General features: G+C 38.8%; 1 protein-coding gene across 1 annotated transcript; it reads right to left on the reverse strand.

The window, feature by feature from the left end:
- Window positions 1–2,378: 2,378 nt before the first annotated feature.
- On the reverse strand, window positions 2,379–5,344 carry LOC147894480 (uncharacterized). The gene is made up of 4 exons (XM_087384891.1): window positions 5,197–5,344; window positions 4,195–5,072; window positions 2,832–2,911; window positions 2,379–2,733 (listed from the first exon to the last, which is right to left on the reverse strand). The coding sequence occupies exons 2-4, from the start codon at window positions 5,065–5,067 to the stop codon at window positions 2,640–2,642; spliced, it is 1,047 nt and encodes a 348-aa protein (XP_087241017.1). The 5' UTR covers window positions 5,068–5,072; window positions 5,197–5,344; the 3' UTR covers window positions 2,379–2,639.
- Window positions 5,345–22,513: the final 17,169 nt, after the last annotated feature.

The following is a 22,513-nucleotide window of genomic DNA, read 5'->3' on the forward strand; positions in this document are numbered from 1 at the left end:
GTGATCATTGTCTTTGTATTGCAATCAAAATAGTAAAAGCAAAAGAAAACTTACCTTGTTTCTTGAACTCTACACTTGCATCCTCCACCACCAATTTTGCAATGTTGCAAATTTTTCTATTTCCAAGCCTATCTCCTAATGGAGGCTTTTTTGTTCAAACTTTACTCAACTTCTCCTTTGTCTTAATTTGTTCTTTAGTTTCCTTCTATAATTGCTCTTTAAATCTAGAGCTTTCTACTATCTATGGCAATTTCATCTCCGTCTCCTGATAGTACAATCATATGTACATTTTTGCAATGACAAATTGAGTCGTAATGTATCCATTCATCCCTTTGTGCCATCACCCACAGACTAGAGTTCTAATTGAACACTTTGAATAAATGCCTCCATCACACCATAAATATGGAGATGGCTCGAAGATGGTAGAGTCTCTTCTTGTTGGATTGTTCCTTAGTAGTGGGGTCACATGTTGCCATTTTTTTGAGCAACATTGTCCAATTGCTTCATATCCTCATTAAATTTTTATGAAACAATGACTATAAGGCTTCAATTTTCAAAAAACAGGTTCTCACATGTGAAACAGACGTGTTTGTTGCATGCATGAGTCAAAGACTAGTGTGAAATTAAGGAGAGAATCTTATAGGAGCCTATCCATTTTTGTGCATTTTGGAGAAAAGAAATGAGAAGAAATTGTGAATTTCTTGGAGGGCCCCAAAATGAGTCCCTTTTCTCCTAATGCCCCTTTCATCCCCTTCCTCACCACATTCCCCCAAGAAAGGAACCTTTTAAGGCTTCTCCTTCAAAGAGTGGGCTTTGGGCACTCACCACACCAAGCGATGGTTGTTTAGAGCCTTGCCGAATTGAAACAGAAGAAAATAAAATTCTCCATATATGGACCTTCACTCAAAATTAAAATAAGATCCTCCTTTGAAGGGGTAAATGATGGGCAAGCCTTTCCTAACTGGGGCCCTTCAATGGTTTGTACATTCTCAAAAATAAAAATTATTTTTTAATCAACCTCTACTCAAAACCAAATAGGAGTGGGGCCCTTAAACTATCTCCCATTTTGAGCTCAATAATGAAGTTCTAAATGTCAAGAGCTTTAAAAATCCTGAAGAAATCCTCATGACCGTCTTCTCTCTTTGTCTCTCTTTTTCTCTCATAAGATGACACACAAAGTCACAAATCTGATGCAAAATTCATTACAAAACACATACAATGAAGGAAAGAAGGGGCGACACTCAAATGAAGATATCTCAAACTTCAAACTACTTACAAAACCCATATAATGAAGATAAGAAAAGAGGCATCACTCAAGTGAAGATATCTCAAGCTCCAACAAAGATTTTTGAAGCAAAACTTAGGTGTGAAGCTCTACGAGGTGAGCTCATCACAGAATAAAGATGCCTTAGGAGCACTTGTGCCTTGATAGAAGTAAGGACTTGTCTTGAAAAGCAAGGCTTAAACTCTCTATAAGGGATAGAGCACCATAGGCAGCAAAGAAGTGAAATATATACATGCTCACCTGTTAGGGTTAGGGTTAGGGGCTTTTCCTATGAACCCTAAATCAATGGGGCTTTTCCTATGAACCCATTCACAATAACTGTAGATATCTTACTGAATAGAAGGAGTTAATAGCAAAATCCTCTAGATGTATGTTGGATGAAAAGAAGGTACGCCACCTTTATTGAGCTGAAGCATGCAAAATAGAAATCTGCTCGATAATAGGAAACGAGTTTTAAGTTAGACATGCAGCATACCCCCAGACCGCACAACTGATGGAGCAGTCAGCACTGAGCAACGGCACCATATTGGGACAAATATTCCGAGTAAACTTGGGGGCTAGAAGTATGTTACAGCCACAACTTGTACTTAGTTACGAGCTAAAGCTAGTCCTTTAGTTTTTACTGCAATGTTCTGGTTGAGAATATCGTGCGCAGATGTGACATGACGAAATTACATTTTGCATCATAACATGTCAGGATCCACATGATACAGAATTTTCACATTAAACTTCTGAAGATGCTGTTTGTGTCTCTGAAGATCCTCTTTGTGTCTACGATTCAGAACAGCATTCCTATTTCTACCTACGTAAGATTTACTTTTTAATGAAAGGCATAGACTGACATTCCCTTCAATCTGTACCAACCAACGAGGTGGATAAAAATTCCAACAGGATGGAAAAGAAGACTGCCTTGCAGACAACCATAGGCATAGACTGACATTCCCCTCAATCTGTACCAACCAATGAGGTAGAAAAAATCCAACAGAATGGAAAAAGAAGACTGTCTTGCAGACAACCAAACTCTTCTCCTTCACTCAGCCCACAGCAGATATGAGTTTCACACCCAGTAAGTCAACAACACCTTCACAGGCACATTCACATTCTTCCTAGGCCAAAAAAGGCTCAGAAACTGTCTTTCCATTGAAGTGTATACACATATGAGCCACTGCAAAATCATTTCATTCATTAATTGGTCCAAAAACAAGACCCCAACGTACAACTGAACTTCTCATAAATGCACCAACCTATTACTGATTTGATCAAAACCTTGACCAGTATTACTGGATGATCAATCCTTTAAAAAGCAACCTGTCAAGGAAGCAACAAAATGCTGGACAGGACAAAGATAAAACACTTAAAGTCCATAACCAAAAACCGATCGAATCCTGTGAAATATGAGATCCCTCCAGCCTTTTTGTGTATTCTCAATCACTGTTGCGTTTCCATATCTGCGATGATGATGGAAGCAGGGACGAAAAGAAACTCAGTGAATTAACTTACGACAACTAGAAAGCAAATTCTCAAAAATAAAGACAAGTTTTCTTACCTGTCCTCTTCAGGAACGTCTGTCTGCGTCAGCTTCACAACAGTAACCCCAATCTCTGGTTCTTCAAACGTCAGGCAAACCTGCGAAGACACAAACTCACTGTTCTGTGAACATGTACAGCTTACAACATTGGCACATACATTTAATGAAATACACAAGTGCATTTGATGTACTGCCGCAGTCTGGGTGTAACTATGCATGAGGCCATAAATCTGGATGGATCCATGAGCGTGCCCAAACTTCTCGTGTAAAAACAAAACTAATTTGCAGTTTTCTGATGTATTATACCTATAATGATACAAATCGTTAAATGAATGGGACTAGCTGATATGACAACAGCTGCTGATATACCAGAAGATGCATCTGAAATCTCCTGCCAGGACCCCTTTGGAGCTGCCAGGTTAGATGAAAGAAAGGTCGCCATGGAATTTTTGCACTGGAATCGGATGATTACACAGAAAATGCTGGCAAGACCAGAGTATTAAAAGGAAATCCAACAGATGGACAGTTATGAAATAAAAACATACATCGGATAGGATATATCAATGTGCAAAAGGCACTGTAAATTAAGGACCAGATCACATGACCTAGTGGTGAAGAGGGGCAGGTGAGCAACCTAAGGTCCCAAACGAGGCAAGAATCTGTAAAATCTGCCCCAAAGGGGAGGTACAAAATGAGGAACACGTGCTCCTATGATGTTGAGCCTATGCACACATCAGAGAAAATATGGCGACAGCAGCCAACCAAAAAGCTAGGAAGTTGCTCTCTCACCAATAACACACGTACACATAGCAAACGAGAAAAACTAAACTTCTGGATATAGGGGACAAATTATTATGTCAAACGCTACAATGCTATACCCAAAGCTAAAATCTTACAATTGACCTGGTTTGACAACCAATGTTATCGTTAGGCACATGGCAAGACCCTCCAAAAGAGAAGATGGAAAATTCGAGACTAAGTTTCTCAGTAATCAGAGGCAATCGGAGAAGCCATCCAATACGAACGTCTATTTGCCACATTTCACATGATTTGTGACATTTAACTATTACCTCGTATCCAGTTGCGCAACACCATTTATCCGCATATAGAAAGCACTTCAGTACTTTTTCAAGAGAAAATTAATTGCAAGACACAGACAACAGTTCAGAGACAACAGCTCTTCTATACACCAGCTTAATAGGAGAGCGTAAATTAGATTGCCACACGATATTTCCAGCACATTTTTCAAACAATACCCATCCACGAGAAACTAATCTCTGGTGATCCATTCAAAGCAAGCATCTGGCAACTATCTACATGAAGAACCTGCACAGACCGTATTCTTAAAATGCACACATAAGAATTTGAGGAAGAGACTGACCGTAGAATAGTGCCCATCGTTCCAGTTTCCAAACCGCCACTTCTGCATAATAAGCTTGTCTTCTTCCAACTTCATCTGTACACCTGTGACTGCCCCATCAAATATGTAAAACTGGCCTCCCACCTCCTTGCTAATTTTTGCGTTACTTTGAGTGAAACCTTTCCATCTATTCTCGTCCAACAGAGTTGTATACAAATCATGTGGACGACAGTGGAATCTTTCAGTAAGAGCGATAGTTTTAAACCCTTCCTTGTCCTTAGGTTTAGGCGGGGGATCTTTATTCACAGGTGATGCACTATAATTGTTCATCTCATTCTTATTGGTTTTGCTAACAGCAGCTTTGCTCTTCGCTTCCAATTCATCTTTGGCAGGACCGCCCGCAGACATTTCTTTAACGAACTTGCTTACTCTCTCCAGGACAATGGGCTTCCCTTTCGCAAGAAAGGCCTCTCGCAGTCTCTGTCCCAACGGACCTTCATCTGCGACGGAAACCTTCAGCTCCGGATCTTCATCAGCATTTTCATCGGCTATGTATGGAAGCTCTATCTTTCCCTTCACATCAGCAAGGCTGTTTCCACTCCCGTCCTTGGCTTCCCCTTTCCAAGAGAGGCGCACGGCAAGTTCATATCCTGGAATGATCTTACCCTTCCTTATGTTGACGTATGCGTCTCCAGTGACGCTTTCCAGATTCGTCGTGTAAATCCACAAACCTCCAGACCCTTCAAGGATCGCAATGTTCTCCAAAAGCTCTCCGAGGCGCTTGCGAGACCATTCCAAGCAATCTTTCTCGGTCCAATGCCAGTTATGCACGTTGGCGCCGTCGGCTCTGTCTTGGACGATCCAGCGTTTGTCGCCTTCACCAAAACGGGCCATGAAGGCTGCAGGAAAGCAGAGATGGAACCGAAATGAGGTAAAAAGATTGAAAGCAATGAAAAGGAGTCAAATGAGGGACACAAAAACTGATGAGAGGAAGGAGATGAAGGAATGGAGAGGGAAAGTTACCTGCAGGGATGATGGAGGCTCGAGGATGCAAACGGAGGCAATGCAAAGCTTGCGAAGAGCAACCGCGCAGAAGTTTAGAAGAACTTTGAATGAAGCCTTTTCTGATGGGTTTTGCTTTTGCATCTAGAAACTTCTAGTTGCAAAAGAAACCCCCAGCATTTTGGGAAAAAAAATAAAAAAATTAACGGCAAAATCACATATTTTACCCTTTTGTGAAACTACACACACACTTTTTATTTTTGCGTGAAAACTACACACACACACACATCTCTAGAAGTCGCGTCTCCACAAACTCACGTGCTTCACACCGACCTGCAAGCCACCGGTCGCCAATCTAGCCCTTGGCAGCACCTAGGCATCTATTTGCACACCACTCCGCGTGTCGTTCTTTTGCACCTAGGTGCACGCACCCTGGTCACATGGAAACAGGCCCATAGAGCAAAGCTGCCTCCAAGGCTTTGGCCTTGTCGTTTGGGCATCAAGCTTCCAATCCCCACCCAGGGTCACGGCTTCAAATCTTGGAGGTTGGGGCCTCATGTCCTAGCATGTGGTTAGGTGCATGTATGTAACGTGTGTTAGTTGATCACAGCTGTGGACCCTGGTGCCCGTCAATAGGACCACGGGAGGGTAAGCGTGAGGTGGGTTTGTGAAAAAAAAAAATTTACAGAACAAAGCTGGCCATCCCCTTGGGGAATCAAAGGCATGCAACCTTGGTAACGAGACCCAAATTGATAAGTATATACATATATCACAGTTTGATTTGGAGTGCCATCATGGAGATCTCTATATGTTGCACTGTCCAATGAGATGTTGAGGTCTTGCTCTGAATCATTCGGGACCCCATAATCACTTGTTAGCCTCTCGAATACCCTTCACTCAATCATCGAGAGACCACTCCCCCAAAAGTTCCAAGGATTTGTCTAACAACAACAAATGCATACAAAGCCTTTCATGTTTGCTACCTTGGTAGTATTGGCTTCTCATTTTGCTTGATGAAACAACTATTCCAATGCAAATCTCTCCTTTACTTGAAATTCCATGTAAATGTGCATATGTGTCTTAGCACAAACAACATGAAAGTGAACTTGTGCTAATCCTTCAAAACAACCCCAACTTAAGTGCTAGAGAGGTTGCTATGCTATTCATTCAAACCCACAAGGAAGCACCTTATATATGCACTCTATTATGCGTGAGATATACAAGTTAAAGTATGCAAATGTTCAAAGGGTTAATACATTGAGTATGCAACATACAATAACGACCATAGAGCATGCTATATATATAGAAAATTCTATTACTAAGTTACCTACAATGGTACATTCACATGAACAAACACAATCAAGAAAGAGAGATTTTTTGCAATGATGCTTGCGCTAAGTTTTAAAAATAATACAAGATTATCCTTGACATGCTTGCAAATCTTGCAACACTTTAACATTTCTCTCAAAGCTAAAAATGGTAACACCATCAATGACTACCTTCTTGCTTCAAAATCATATCATTGAAGGTGAAGTGCCTTTAAAAGAAAAAAGTTTGTGCTCAATTTGTTACAAACGTATTAAGAAGAAAGTAGTGCCAACATTCTACCATAAAAACATACCCCTTTCAAAATAAAATAAAGTACGCAAGTACAACAAATGAATCAAAGCACCTCTTCTTTCAATACAAATCCCTTTTGCTCAAATATGTGAATTAAGCTTTGACGATCAATACGGTCTCAAGGGGAGCATTGTGAACGTGTTTCCAGATATCAACAGAGCTCAACATGTGCTCCCAAGATTCCTTACCAATGGAACAACTGCCATGGTTGGTATTAAGAGAAAACTCTGTATACACATTATTATATGAGTGTATTAGTAAGGCCCACTCTTACAACGCATGCATTGAATGAACTTTTACTTACCCCATTATACAAGGAGGAGCGTGTGACATTAAACAGTCATGGGCCCATCACATTGATGCACTCCAAAAAGAGCAATTACAAGAGCACTCACCAACAACAAATTTTATAATGATGGGAATGATGACATAGAGACCATAAGTACATGGAATTTATAGTAGCCAACATGTCATTGACTTAGAAGAAAAAACAATATTTATAGCTCCTTCTAAAGGCTTTTCACCTCTTAGCATCTTCAAGGACAAGCACTGCGAAGAACTTGCATTCCCTAGGCTCTTCTATTGTCACCCACCCATGTATAACATACTAGGTTGCACTTCATACCAAGAGATTACACACTAGGAACTCACGAACAAAGATTGCCGGTTTGCATTCTCCATAGAAAACCTTTTCTTCAAAACCATGAAAGGATTTGTGTGCCAAGTTTTATCCTAAACTTGGGTCCACATGCATAAAGCACACCTTTGTGGATGAACATTAAAAGAAAAATATGCACTATAGAACACACACGTAGAACATCTTCTTCGTTCAAATATTGGCTACCATGACTTTGCTTCCTTCGACATATCATTGGACTACAAGATGAAACTACAAAAAAATATATTCGCCACAGTAAGCCAACTTGGCCCTCCAACTTTCTTCATCACTTTCTTAGCAACAGCTGAAAGACTATGGAAACCTTTGCTTGAATGCTTGGAAGACCTTACTACATAATTGATAGGCAATACCCATGCTTCCTCTACTACAAAAACATGAAACTTAATCTGCAAAGATCCGCTAACATCAGCTGAATATTATGAGCATAGATTCCAAGCTATTAAACGATTACTTTAAGAAGATTCATCTTATCATAGGAAAAGTGATGGACTTTTTCTTTGTCACTAAGTTTCAAAATCGTGGTATAGTCAACATGACTGTAGGTTGATTTGGATCGAAGGGCCACCTACATATGGTACGTAACAAATACAGAAATAGAAGAATTTGTGGATAAATACATTTGTTGTGACATATTAAAGCTTGACCTTCCTAACCCGAACATCCAATCCCATAAGCATAGAAAAACTTGCAAAACAAAGGGGCACAAAATGCCATTTTGGATTCCCTCGTCCATCCACTTGTACTACAAGGTTCTTAACTCCTATAAATAGAGAAGACATCAAAAGTACTTCGAAAGAACAAATGAAAAGTATCACCACACTCTTAGAAAATCCATTAACACTTGAACTAACATTTTATGCGTACCTCACTGAACTTAAACTCAGTGAAGAACAATACACTTTCGCATTACACTCAAGTATTAGCCAACCTACAATGTTCCTAAAATGTGAACCAAAGGATGTCTTCAGTAATAACTTCAACCCAGCAATATTGAAGTTATGGGAGGCTAACACTGACCTTCAATTCATTTTAAATCCACATGGAGCGGCATCATATTGCACATCGTACATGACAAGACACTATTGAAGTAGTTTGAAAAGCATTCACTAAGTGCATGCAAACAAATAGACTTGCAAATGAATGAATACACAAAGTTGGCAATGTGATACTCAACACATAACATATAAGCGCTCAACAAGATATATACTTATGTTTATCCTTGCTGCTAACCTCCAGTACTAGGGAATTCTCCCACATCAACACCAACTCTACTGTGACGAGAGGACCTTGCTCCTAAAACGAAGAGAAGAGCTACAAAGGTTAGAGCCTGAGAGTCATGACATCTTCTTTGTAGATGTAATCACAAAGTACTTACAATGAAATTCAAGCATGCAAAATGTTTGCTTAGCGTCATTTGTTAGTAACTATGGCAACAACAAAAACGCCACAAGAAAACATGAATGAATAATCCATTTCAATAACTACAATAAGAACAAGGATCCCGAGAAACACTAGAGAGAATTGTGTCAACTCTATATGCCATTCTCTAACAATGAGCTTTCTCTTGATGAAAACATAACAACATGGCACGATGTCTATGAATACAATAAAGAATCAATACATAATAGAGCTATATTCAACAAACTAGTGGTGTTCAATGCAATAACTTCCATTTTCGTTACAACGACATCATCTTCAACTCAAAATTTCAATGACCATGGCAAAACCCAAAAATTCGACTTAAAAGTTGAGCTTCCTTCAACAGTGAAGCAGAAACAGTACATTGGCAATGCACACTTCACTACAGAATGCAACCCACTGAAAAATACCACATGTCAATTCGAACCTTGAATTCGGATCAACATGCAATAGTAGAGGACATTTTGCTAAAGAAACATCTAAGGTCACCAACCCCCTTACACATCTTTCTATTAGGCAATGCAAGCACAGGGAAAACATTCACATTGCTTGTGTTAATCTAGGCATTGCTAAGGCACTACAATCACAACAACAATTCAGACACTACTTTGCCGAGAGTTCTAGTCTTAGCATACACTAGAAAAGCTTCATTCAATGTCAATGGTACAACTATACACTCTGCACTTTACCTACCACTCATGACTAGAAGATACAAGGATCTTTTAGCAAAGAAACTCCAAACTCTTTCATTATTCTATAAAGATTTGGACTTAATATACATTTATAGCAGTAGATATGCAAATGCGTGAATTTACACACAATCACCTAGATCCATTTGGAGGTGTGGGTGTGCTACTTTGTGGAGACTTATGCCAAGCAAGACCAATAAAGGATAGATCTTTTCAGACAAGGCAGGTAGCCTTATCAATGCTCCCATCCATTTGGAAGGACCACATAACGTACTATGAGCTTGCAAAACCAATGCACCAAAATGATCATGAGTTCTTATAGATCTTGAATCACATTAGAATAGGCATGCAAATAGAAAAGGATCTCAAGCACTTGAACTCACTATATCATCATACACCACCAACAAAGCCAAAAACCTCGCACTCGTTCTACACAAATGCAGCAAAAGACAACCACAATGAAGAAATATTCCACATGTTGACGTCCCGATCACACTTCTGTAAAGGAATGGACATTAGACACAAGGCATGTAGCAATACAATCAACATACCAACTAACCCAAAAAGTACAGGGGGCCTCCATGCAGAGCTAAAACTTAAGCCTGGTATGATAGTCAAACTTTGCTGAGGAAATCTTGACATTTCAGACGGCCTAGTGAATGTAGTAGACACGATTTTCATGGAAATCAAACATGCAAAAAAAACAATTCGTTGTATGTGTGCATTTCAACGACATTAAAATTGGTTCATAAGCATGAAGTAACAACTCAATGTTGTACATATGCAAAACTCATCCTTCGTGGACACCAATCTTAATCTTCCAACAAGTTACTTGTGAATTCCAAATAGGAAAGAACTTTCTAAACACTTTTTGTAGACATCGGTTCCCCATACAACCAGCAATAGCCCAAACAATTCATCGATTGTCGCAACCAAGGGCTTTCTACCAACAAACTGGCATTCAACCCTACTAGCATAAAAACACATGGTGTTGCTTACAGTGAATTGTCATGAGTGCAAGATCCATCTAACCTCTACATATTACAAAAGACATACTTTGCAACGACAACATTCTTGCATCACATATATTTTGCCTACAAGAAACACACCAAAAATCTTCTCATGACCCTCACATTCCAAATTTCAAACACATCATAGATTCAATGGGCGTTGGGATTTCAACTTACTACATAAATAAAATAAAACTAATACAAAAAGAGCATTACTTCCATGAGGGTCTCCAATGTTTATTAACAAATTTCCAGCCTCATTCCTCTAAAACATAGCTATAATTAACATTTATGAGTGACCAAGCACAAAAACTAATACTCTAATTCATTCACTCAACAACATACTAAACAATTTGGATACAAAGATACTCACATATATCTTGGGAGACTTCAACATTGACTACAATATGAAAACAAGTAACATGGACAAACTACTCATGTTCATGGAATGCTACAACATGAAACAACTCATTTGCACATGCACTACAATTTATAACTCTACTTGGATCATATCTGGACAAACACATTCATTGAGAATCGACTTACAAGAACACAATATGCATATTGGTCAAACCATTCAATAATATACACAGCCCTTTCATGATTAGGTAGGCCCATTGAATGCTATTCACCTTGTTTATGGAGATCATTCTTGAAAGCTTTTGTCTTTAGGCAAAAACTACTTGTTAATAGCTCATGCACGAAAAAATTTATTCTAAGAATTAGCATTGCATATCATCTATACACGATCTAATTGTCATGATGACCTAGATGAAAAGAGGGAATGCGATTCTTTAGAAAGAGAATCAAGAATCGCAAGGCAACATTTGGTAGAAAGTACTCTAGAAATCCCTCAAATTTGATGCAAAATATAGGTTTAAATGAGGAAATTTTCAAGTTACAAAGAAAAATACTATACATGAAAGATACAACAATGGGTGCATGCCTGTGGAAAGGAAATTAATGAATTGGCTATAAAAAATGGGCATTGGTAGCATCACGTAAGAGCTTGAAGGACTATTTCATAGCTCATCTATGTCCATGATGCATTGTTATGGGAGAAGTGGTCACCAACAGATGAATTTTTATGGGAGAAGTGGTCACTAACAAAATTCTAGAACTTGCTACACATCGTCCCAAGTTTGGTTCAATTAGATTGAATATACCATAGGAGACAATGCATAAAGTTGTGGATTACAAGGAGTGTGAAGGATACTGATGAGATAGTCTATGCTTTGGAGCAACAAAGAAAGTAAGAGTAGCTATTAGGAGGCAGTGTCCAAGAGTTTTGTTAGACCTTTGAGTTTGTTGGGTATTGGAATGCAACAAGCAAGCAAGAAAGCAACATCAAAACGTAGCTAGAAATATCCTTTAAAAAGTTGATCATTCTATTTCAATTCAAAGGAAATTGAACTACTTGCATTTAAGCTGGAGTTTTGAGAACCACGATCTAGAGATGGCAAGATTATTCTTAGCCAAAGCAAGGAAAAAAGGACAATGGAAAGTGTTTTGTTGAAATTTGCTATTATAAAACAAGAATTGGCAATATTGAGAATGAAAAGATGCTATTGGGAGGTCTTGTTCTAGACTTTTTCAAGTTATGGTTGAGCCCATCTCTAGGCTCCTTGAAATGTTTAGTCCATCTCTAGGTTTGTTTAGGCCATCTCTAGGCTCCTTGAAATGTTTATAAAAAAAGGACTCAAGAAGTGCCCTAAGAGAATACCTCTCTGGTTGTGTTCATCTCATCTTGAGGAAGAGGTGGGGATCGAAGCATGGCAAGAGCAGTGCTAACAAAAAACAAGGTTGAAGAATCCTCAAAATCCAACATTCTGAGAATAAGATAGTATTAGGGTAGAGGCTCAAGGAAGAGAGCCATGAAATGAGAAAGCAAGACCAAAGAAGTGAGCATTTTATCTTGAAAGAGATGTTTACAATTTATAGACCAAATTGGTGGTTATGTAAGATTGTTTACACCAAGCACAAGTGTGAAGGTGGGTCTCTAGCCCCTATGGAAGAAAGATGGCGATCAAACAAGTGCTCTCAAGTTAACAACAATTGGAGTATGTCGTATTCAGCTCTATTTAACTAAAATCATAAGCATGAAATTATTTTGCATGTGTCTTGTTTCTTGTGCATTATAGGGAGATACTGACAAAGCTTGATAAGATGTATCTCATCATGTTGCCTCTAGTAGATCCAGTTATTTATAGTAGCATGAAAGTGGCACTCATGCGTATGATTACAACAAAAAAAGAGAGGCAAGCACATACTTATTCTTGCAACCCTCCCAAATTGAAACTGTCCACACATTATGTGTGTATTGTCTAGCTAGAGTGACATTTTTGCTCATGATATAGACAAAGGAAGATATATTGTAGACAGTGAAAAGAAATAATGCGGAGTCATAGATTGAGGTAATCAACCAACGTATAGAATACAGATCAAGAGAAAAAGCCAAAAAAAAAAAATCATCACCAAAGATAGTACCTTACCTAACATAAACAATCTTGTGCCCATGAGCAACCATAATTCAGTCGGGCAGGTCACGTTGCCTCACATAAGCATGATCTTGTCAGGCCGATCATGTTGCCTCACATGAGCAACCATAATTCAATTGGGTAAGTCATGTTGCCTCACATAAGCATGACCTTGTGGATAGGGTTGCTAAGTACATCGTAGATGATAGTGATTTCCAACAAGTCCATCGACATATTGCATAAGAGAAAATAATGCCTCCCAATCTCATAGTACTTATCTTAGCCGCCTACCAATTCCATGCATAGGTATAAATAGATGATCAAGTAGGTGGGTCTACCTATACTGACTATTCCTCTCCATAAGTCAATTTTACAAAATAAACTATATACCCCGTCGATTCATTTCATGCATAAGGTCATGTTGTTGTGTTGCACATACGGTTGTTACCCATAAGCACCACAACCCTTACAAACCCAATCAAAACCAAAACTTAGGAAATAATGACATAATGTGTGTTCATTCCTTGAAAAAAATAAAGTGAAGCTCATTTTTGTTAGGGTTTCATCAAATGAATGTTTCTTGAATTTGTTACAATGCTACATTGTATAGGTAATAGATTCCTCCATTTGTAGGTAATGGATAATCATAAACGAAAGTGTCTTCGCATACTAAATGCTATATTGGGAGCACATAAATAGAAGTTTATCCATAATACTGACAACCTAATAACTATTTGGAACAATGTTATGAAAGGAACATGTACAATCCCAACATTAGTTTGTCACAATATATAATTCGTTAGGTTTTTTTTGAAAAAATGTGATCTTTATCACCATTTTGGAACATTTATTATACATCTCATTGTGTAAGTACCATATCCACAACACATCTCAATTACATGTGTGTGTGTGTGTGTGTGTGTGTGTGTGTGTGTGTGTGTGTGTGTGTGTGAGAGAGAGAGAGAGAGAGAGAGAGTTGTCACTATTTCTTCTAAGTGCAGGTTTCGAGGGTGTTGGTCACCTACAGTCGTGTCATTGCTCATTGTGCTATAGGTGTTCACAAGTGTAGCATAGGTCCTCGGGTCATATTTCGGTGAGAGATGTAGGCTAAAGTGTGGAAAGTAGATCTCATGCACGCATGGGTGAGAAAGAGGGCTTGATCACAACGATCGATGGAGGCTCTCGCCTCCATGAGAGTTCAAGGGTTTAGAAGGGTATTGCAGGGTTCAAAAAGAGGATAGGTTTGAGAGAGCTATCTAGGAGTTCCAGGGTTCAAAGAGGGTTGTAGGGTTTAGGAGAAGTCCAGGGTTGAGGAGTGGAGAGCTAATCTCTTTCACGGATTCAAAAGATAAAGGGTTGAGAAGGAGGATCAAGGGAGGAAGGAGGAGGTGGAGGGAGGAGGAGGAGGAGAGAGGAGGAGGAGGGAGGAAGAGGAGGAGGGAGGAGGAGAAGGGTGGAGGAGGAGGAGGGAGGAGAAGAAGGATGGAGGAGGAGGAAGAGGGAGGAGGAGAGGGGAGGAGGAAGCGGAGAGGGGAGGAGGAGGAGGAGGAGGGAGGAGGAGGAGAGGAAGGGGGGAGGATGGGAGATTGCAAGGTTAGAACATGCTATCACATTGAGGGAGCATGGACTTAAGGAGAGCAAGCACATGAACACTAAACTGAACTGAACATTGAACCCCAAAGAGTGGGTGCTTCATTCCATTTAGAGATATTTATACATGGTGGTCTCTACATAATCAGTAGGTACCTCCTTGGTAGGACCTCTTTTGTAGGAGACCTTTTGGACAAGAGTCCCTCCACTTTTGGGGGGGGGCTTTCTGGTCTCTACTCAAAGTGGGGGGACCTTTGAGTCTCTACACAAAGTGGGAACCTTTTGGATCTTTACAGAAAGTGGGGGTACCTTTGAGCCTCTACACAAAGTGGGGGGACCTTTGAGGTCTCTACACAAAGTGGGGGGACCTTTTGAGTCTCTACACAAAGTCGGTCGACCTCAAAAAGTGTAGGCTTTCAGTTTCTCTCTCTAGATTTAGTATTTCTCTCTCTAGATCCTGATTTTGCAAGTATGATTAGATCTTTTCTAGAGAAGATTTTGGCTATCCTCATCCTTTAATTTTCATCATACCATACTTCAGGCTCAAGATATTACAAGCAGAGGTTTGCCGCTACTCTACACACACAAGGATCTCATCTTCTTTGCTCTATATTATACTTCTATCCCTTGTTGTTGCTACAGAGTGAACATTCCCCCAGACCGATTTTATTACCCATCCTCAGGTATCTGATGCTCTGAGTGGGAATATTTTTAAACTTTCTTCCTTCCATGGAGTTGTTTGGTTGTTGGAGTTGGTCTGATGTACCTTCTTTTGATGTGATTTTCATTGAAGTAGTCCTTATCTTATTGTTAAGTGTGTGCAAAGTTTTTCTTCTCTTGTAGATTGCATGTGCACCCAATTTTTCCTTTGATAATTTCTCATCTTTGTCGTGTACATGGTATGTTGATGCACATTTTGAGAGGCCTTGTGTCTGATTACCTTGTTTGGCATCAAATTTGGCTCACAAAAACATTCTTATGCTTGATGCATTCTTTTTTTATAGAATGTATGTCTTCTCTTGAATCTTGTAAGTTGATTCATTGTTTTTCAAGAGGAATGCTTAAGAGAGTTAAGGATGATACATTCAATGACAAGGTTTAGGACTTGCATGTATGGCTCTAGAGCCCATGAGTGAATTTTTGGTATTAATCATGTCAATAACCTTGAGTTGAGTGTACTTGTTTTTGTACTGATTTGCATTATTATCATATGATGTACTCATATCAACTTCCTATTGTCACCTAAGGATTGTAAACGTGCATGCTTAGAGATTGTTGGGTGCCTTGTGCTGCCTAAAGTAGGTATTTGAGATGAACACCTATTCACCTAAGGATTCTTGAGGACTATGCCTTGATTTTAAGATTGAGTACTTGACATGTTGGTGTCTTTCCTTTTCAATGGAGTTTTATTGTACCTCTATCATGTCTAAAGTGGAAAAACTTGTGCATGTGCATATGGACCTAACCTATGTGTCTAGGTGCAAACTTAGAAGATTGCAGGATTCGGGAGAATCATATGTGCAAATTTTTATGCATTGATGTCATGGTTGAGAAACCATGATATTATTCTTGGTTCAGTCCCCAAATGGAGTTTTCCTGAATGCCACTCCTTTATTTGTTTTTATCATTCTTTCTTTCAAAGACCAAAATCATCATTGGGAACATGGAGAAACTTCTGTCATGTTGGCCAGTGAATTTGGTTGAAGCTTTTCTATTCTTGTACTTGAGTCGATTGGCCTATTGGCAAACTAAAAGAGTATAGAGAGTTGACACTTGACTTCATATTGGGATATGCTTTTGAAAAAGTGCAACCTCTTCATTTTTTAAGGTGGATGGATGGATTGTGTGCCATTCTTCAATGATGCATGCCTTTCTTGATTTGTCAATCTTTGATGATGCATGTAGATTTGTATCTGTTCTACTCTCAATCTCTTGGGTTTGATTGTTTTTGTATACTAAAAGCATTCGATTAGTGGATGGGATGTGCTCGATATCTTCATGTTGAGGAACATTTGTAAATGGTGATTTTATGCTTAGCGTGTGTCCCATTTTTGTGTCCCATTTTTGTGGATATAGACTCAGTCTTTGTAAGCTTTGCACACTGTTGTCAAGGTACCCATACTTCCTTTAGCACATTGCATGGTCTATCAATATTTGAAATTGTTGTTGGGACAAAGGAATTCCCCATTTTCTTGATACATATTTTGGGAATCCATCCCCACTTTAATCTTCTATCCAAGTGTAGATGTCTATTGGGGACAAAGCGGTGCACATTTTTCTTTTATATCCAGATAGATTTTTTCCTTGGTTGTTTAGATTGCATATGATTGTGAGAATACTCATTGTTGTTGCTAAAGGACCAATGCCTTTTCTATTGATGTTTACATGTTGACATTTTGTTGGGTAGCCAATCGATTGAGTGATTTGCCCTATTTGGAGAGTCTTCGTGTTGTCTTGATATTGTTGACTTTTCCTTTTGAATTTTGAGAGGGGCCGATATTTGAGAAGGGCCGATGTCAATTGCCAGCATTTGTTTGAGTTGAGTGAGTTCCTCTTTCAAGTCTTGGATCTCTTTGTTTTGATTTGCATAGCATGAAGCAAGTTTGTTCTTTTGATCATGTTCCTCTTGCAGTTGTTGCCTGAGCTGTGTCAACTGTTGTTGCCAAGTATTTTGAAATTAATTGACAACTATTGTTGCCAAGTATTCTGAGCTCACAGGCAACTATTGTTGCCTGAGCTGTGTCAACTGTTGTTGCCAAGTATTCAGAGATGGAACTGAAATGAGGTAAATAGATTGCAAGCAATGAAAAGGAGTCAAATTTGGGACACAAAAATTGATGAGGGGCTGGAGATGAAGGAATTGAGATGGGATGTTACTTGCAGGGATGATGGAGGAGGATGAAAATGGAGGCAATGCAAGCTTGCGAAGAGCAACCACAGAAGTTTAGAAGAACTTAAAAGCCTTTTTTGATCGGTGTTTCTTTTGCATCTAGAAGCTTCTAGTTGTAAAAGAAACCCCCAGCATTTTGGGAAAATGAAAATAATGGCCGTAAATGCCATTCACACAAAAAATCCCATAATTTATCCTCATTTGTGAAAAACACCAAAAAAAAAAAAAGATTAGTAAATGTATCTCACACACACAAACACTTATTTCTACACACACACACACACACACACATGTATACTTCCCCAACTATGAATTATTCATTCATGTACCCCCGTGAAATCCCCACACATCAAGCCCACTAATCGTCCCATACCTCCTCTAATCCCTTCTCAACCCATGCACTCATTTTCTTCTTCTCCACTTGTGACTTAAACTTCACTTGTGGCTTCAAAAAAATTTAATTATCTAAGAATCCATATGGTTTTCTATATTCCTAGGTAAAGCGATAATAAGTCGGGGAAAACAGGCATTACCTGTCTACCCAAGTTTGTTTGGTTGGTAGGTAAGTGGACCCTGACCTTGGAACTTGGACTACGTGAGGATTCAACATCTTTTTTCAATATTATATTTATCAAACTCAATATTATTAAAAATTATTAATTTTGATTCAAAATTTTGCAAACTCTAGTTGTTGCATTTTTCAACTCAAATGTCTCAAACATTTTCCTTATATGTTTTTCTTTTTTTACTTTTTATTCAATTGATGGAATTAATTGTATGGCTCAATTATTGATGGGACTTTTTAATCTAAAAACACACACACACACACACACACACACACACACATAAACAAGTCTCTAGAAGTCCTATTTCCACCCACTCAGGTGCTTGACACCCACATCCAAGCCACCAGTGGCCATCCAGCCCATTGCGGTACCTAGGGATCTATTTGTGCAATGCTCCACCTATTGTTAACCTGAACCTGGGTGCGCAGACCTTCGTGATGTGGAAATAGGCCGAGAGAGCAAAGTTGCCTCTAAGCCTTTGGCCTAGTCATTTGGGCATCAAGTTTCCAATCCCCACCCAGGTCATGGCTTCAAATCTTGGAGGTTGTGTATGTGACATGTGTTAGTTGACCATAGCTGTGGACCCTGTGCCCACTGATGTAGGGTGGTTTATTCATTTTGCTTTGTAGGTGAGCGGATTGCTTCAATTCACAAACCTCAATTCACATCTTGTCTAGTACTCTTGCGAAGCCTCCACTCAATACAAGTCTAAATCGACATCATCACACCGACCTTATTGTTATAGCTGCGATGGTGTGCAACCCATTATCCAAACTCCGAGCTTGACAAGGACAATAGTGTCACATGGAGCTAATGAGGTTATTATCAAGTTGCATGGCTCCCATGTAGATAGCATTCTATCATTGGAGGTGCCTTTCTTGGACCTTCACAATAAGAGCATTCTTCCTGTCTGTTCAGTGCTTCATTGCATCAAGCATAGCGACACTTTCACTGTGAACAGTTAAGGCCATGTGATAGGCTTTGAAGCAAATGTTTGACAATTCAAAAGAGATATGTAATGCATTCCTAACAATATAAGCAAATGTTTTTTGGGATCCATTTCTATCTTTGTTGACCAAGTGTTACATCCAATTGGTTTGTCATTGCACACAAAATGGACTTGTCCTTTGAAAAACAACTTCTAGAAAATCTTGATGCATTTGATCTTTATGCTAACATGAGTTTTCTATGAAGGTACCCTCAAAATACAGAGATATAAAATGCTTAGTTGATCTAAATCCTTCACAATCATACTCATCATTCTTGCAAATCCTTACACAAGGCATTGAAGAAAGTGTAAACTCGAAAAATTGCTCTTGGAATGTACTTCATAATGCTAACATCGATTGGACAGATGACATTGCTCATCCCAAAGAAGTTGCAAACATGGCAGGCACCCTTTCGACATCAAGATCTTTATTATATAGTTGCTTGACAAAGATTTCGCAGCCTTTATGGTTCTCATTCAAAGTATTTTGTCTAACAACAACAAATACATACAAAGCCCTTCATGTTTGCTACCTTGGTAGTATTGGCTTCTACACCATTTTGCTTGATGAAACAACTATTCCAATGCAAATTTCTCCTTTACTCGAAATTCCATGTAAACGTGTATATGTGTATACTTGAAATTCCATGCAAATGTCCAAAGGGTTAATACATTGAGTATGCAACATACAATAGCTACCATAGAGCATGCTATACAAGTAGAAAATTCCATTTGCTAAGGTACCTACAATGGTACATTCACATGAACAAACACAATCAAGAAAGAGAGTTTTTTTGCAATAATGCTTGCACTACATATTTAAAAATAATACAAGATTCTCCTCGACATGCTTGCAAATGTTGCAACACTTTAACATTTCTCTCAAAGCTAAAAATGGTAACACCATAGATGACTACCTTGTTTCTTCAAAATCATATCATTGAAGGTGAAGTGCTTTTAAAAGAAAAAAGTTTGTGCTCAATTTGTTACAAACATATTAAGAAGAAAGTAGTTGCAACCTTCTGCCATAAAAACATGCCCCTTTTAAAGAAAATAAAGTACACAAGTACAACAAATGATATTGAAGCACGTCTTCTTTCAATACGAATCCCTTTTGCTCAAATATGTGAATTAAGCTTTGACGTTCAATACGGTATCAAGGGGAGCATTCTGAACGTGTTTTCGGATATTGACAAAGCTCAACGTGTGCTCCCAAGCTTCCTTACCGACGGTGTAACTGCCATGGTTGGTATCAAGAGAAAACTCTAGTACACACATCATTATATGAGTGGATTGGTAAGGCCCACTCTTACAACACGTGCATTGAATGAACTTTTACTTACCCTATGATACAAGCAAGAATGTGTGATGTTAAACAACGCATGGGCCCAGCACATTGACGCACTCCAAAAAGAGCAATTGCAAGAGCACTTACCAACAACAACATTATATAACGATGGGAATGATGACATAGAGACCGACATGCTAGTATATGGAATTTACAGTAGCCAACAAGTCATTGACTTTGAAGAAAAAATAATAGTTATGGCTCCTTCTGAAGGCTTTTCACCTCTTAGCATCTTTAAGGACAAGCACTACAAAGGACTTGCATTCCCTAGGCTCTTCTTTGGTCACCCATGCATGTATAACATCCCAGGTTGTACTTTGTACCAAGAGATTACACAATGGGAACTCACAAACAAAGATTGCAAGTTTGCATTCTCCATAGAAAACATTTTTTGCAAAACCATGAAAGGATTAGTGTGCCAAATTTTATCGTGAACTTGGGTTCGGATGCGTAAAGCACAGCTTTGTGGACAAACATTAAAAGAAAACGATGCACTACAAAACACAGATGTAGAACGTCTTCTTCATTGAAACATTGGCTAGCATGACTTTGCTTCCATGGGCACATCATCGGACTACAAGATGAAACTACAAAAAAATCTATTCACCATGGTAAGGCAACTTGGCCCTCCAACTTTATTCATCACTTTCTCAACAGTAGTAGCTGAAAGACTATGGAAACCTTTGCTTGAATGCTTGGAATCCCTTACTATAGAATCAACAGGCGATACCCATGCTTCCTTTGCTACAAAAACACGAAACTTAATCCACAAAGATCCGCTAACATCAGCTCAAGCAATCTTAAGTGATAATTTTGAGATGTGAGAGCTAGCACCAAAAATAATGTCAAGCTTCTGAAGGAGACTCTAAGTTCGGAGCTGAGGATTCTCTAGCATTGGAGGCTGTTGAAGAAGAAGTTGAAGCCGGTTTGACAAGTCCCCAGAGGTTTTCCCTCATTAATGTAAACTTGACCTTCATCTGCCATGTGTGGAAGCCCTTCCCATTGAACTTATCTATATTCAATATGGTAGCCATGAGAGGGTCTAACCCAGGAATTGGGCAGTGTCTTCTCTCTTACAAGGCTAGAATAACAACTAAAAAGCTTCAAAATATAAGCATTTAATGTAGCAAAGACTTGTGACCAAATTTCAATCAATGATGCTTTCACTTACATGCTTCACATAGGTGGCTAAATGAAAGCTTTTCAATCAAATCCAGGTATAGAAAATTAAAAGAAAGTTGTAGCGACAGTTGTACTAATGCTTTTGAAAACTTCAAAACCTTAGAAATGCTAAAGTAGCATCTAATGTAGCACCACAACAAAACCTGGGGTTGATGCACATATACCTCCTCCTTGAGATCCCCATTGAGGAAGGCAAGCAATTCCATCATTCTATTATCGAGCAAGAAGAATCTTTAAGATCTGGCTTTAAAGAAGCAGAATCCGTTATGATTCTTCTTCTTAAAGAGCAGAGATAAGTCCTTCAAGATTAGGATTAGGAAGATTTTTTAAAGTGGTAACAACATGATCATAATCTTCAGGCATACACTTGAGCAACACTACCATAGCATCATTTGTAGTGATAGGAGAGTTGATAGAAGCAAGTTGAGTCATGAGACTCCGCATGTAATTGACATGGGCAGCCAAAGGAGTGCCACTAACCATCTTCAATTCAAGCTCGAGTTTTCAAGACGAGAAATTGTATAAAGATTGGAAAAGTTTAATAGACCTAGATGGGGATTCCTCACTTTTAACATGTGACTAGGAAGGATATGTTTGCCTTCATGCAAACAATCAGGTTTTCAGGATGACGAGAGAAAACAAACGACACAAAAGACTACAATACATTAAAAAAGAGGCTTTTTTAAAGAAAGTACAAACAGTAAAAAATGCCCTTACTGAAGTTGCAAGTGCAGTGGTAGATGAGATCAGAAGTAGGTTTCCATGAAATGACCTAATGGAAGCATTTACCATCATATTTCCACATTTTTGGATCAATGGTTCTTATGAAAGTATCAAAGCAGGTCTAAAGAATCATTTGGATGCTCTCAAAAAGCACTTT

This window comes from Dipteris shenzhenensis, chromosome 14 (assembly GCF_047967505.1).
Source record: "Dipteris shenzhenensis isolate YYH24624 ecotype China chromosome 14, Dip_SZ_1.0, whole genome shotgun sequence".
NCBI lineage: Eukaryota > Viridiplantae > Streptophyta > Polypodiopsida > Gleicheniales > Dipteridaceae > Dipteris > Dipteris shenzhenensis.

Coding starts and splice junctions, on each gene's coding strand:
- LOC147894480 (XM_087384891.1), bottom strand. CDS start 5,067: ATGGCCCGTTTTGGTGAAGGCGACAAACGCTGGATCGTCCAAGACAGA. Junction 2,912..4,194: donor ACGATGGGCACTATTCTACG/GTCAGTCTCTTC, acceptor GTGTCTTCGCAG/GTTTGCCTGACGTTTGAAGA. Junction 2,734..2,831: donor GACGTTCCTGAAGAGGACAG/GTAAGAAAACTT, acceptor TCATCATCGCAG/ATATGGAAACGCAACAGTGA.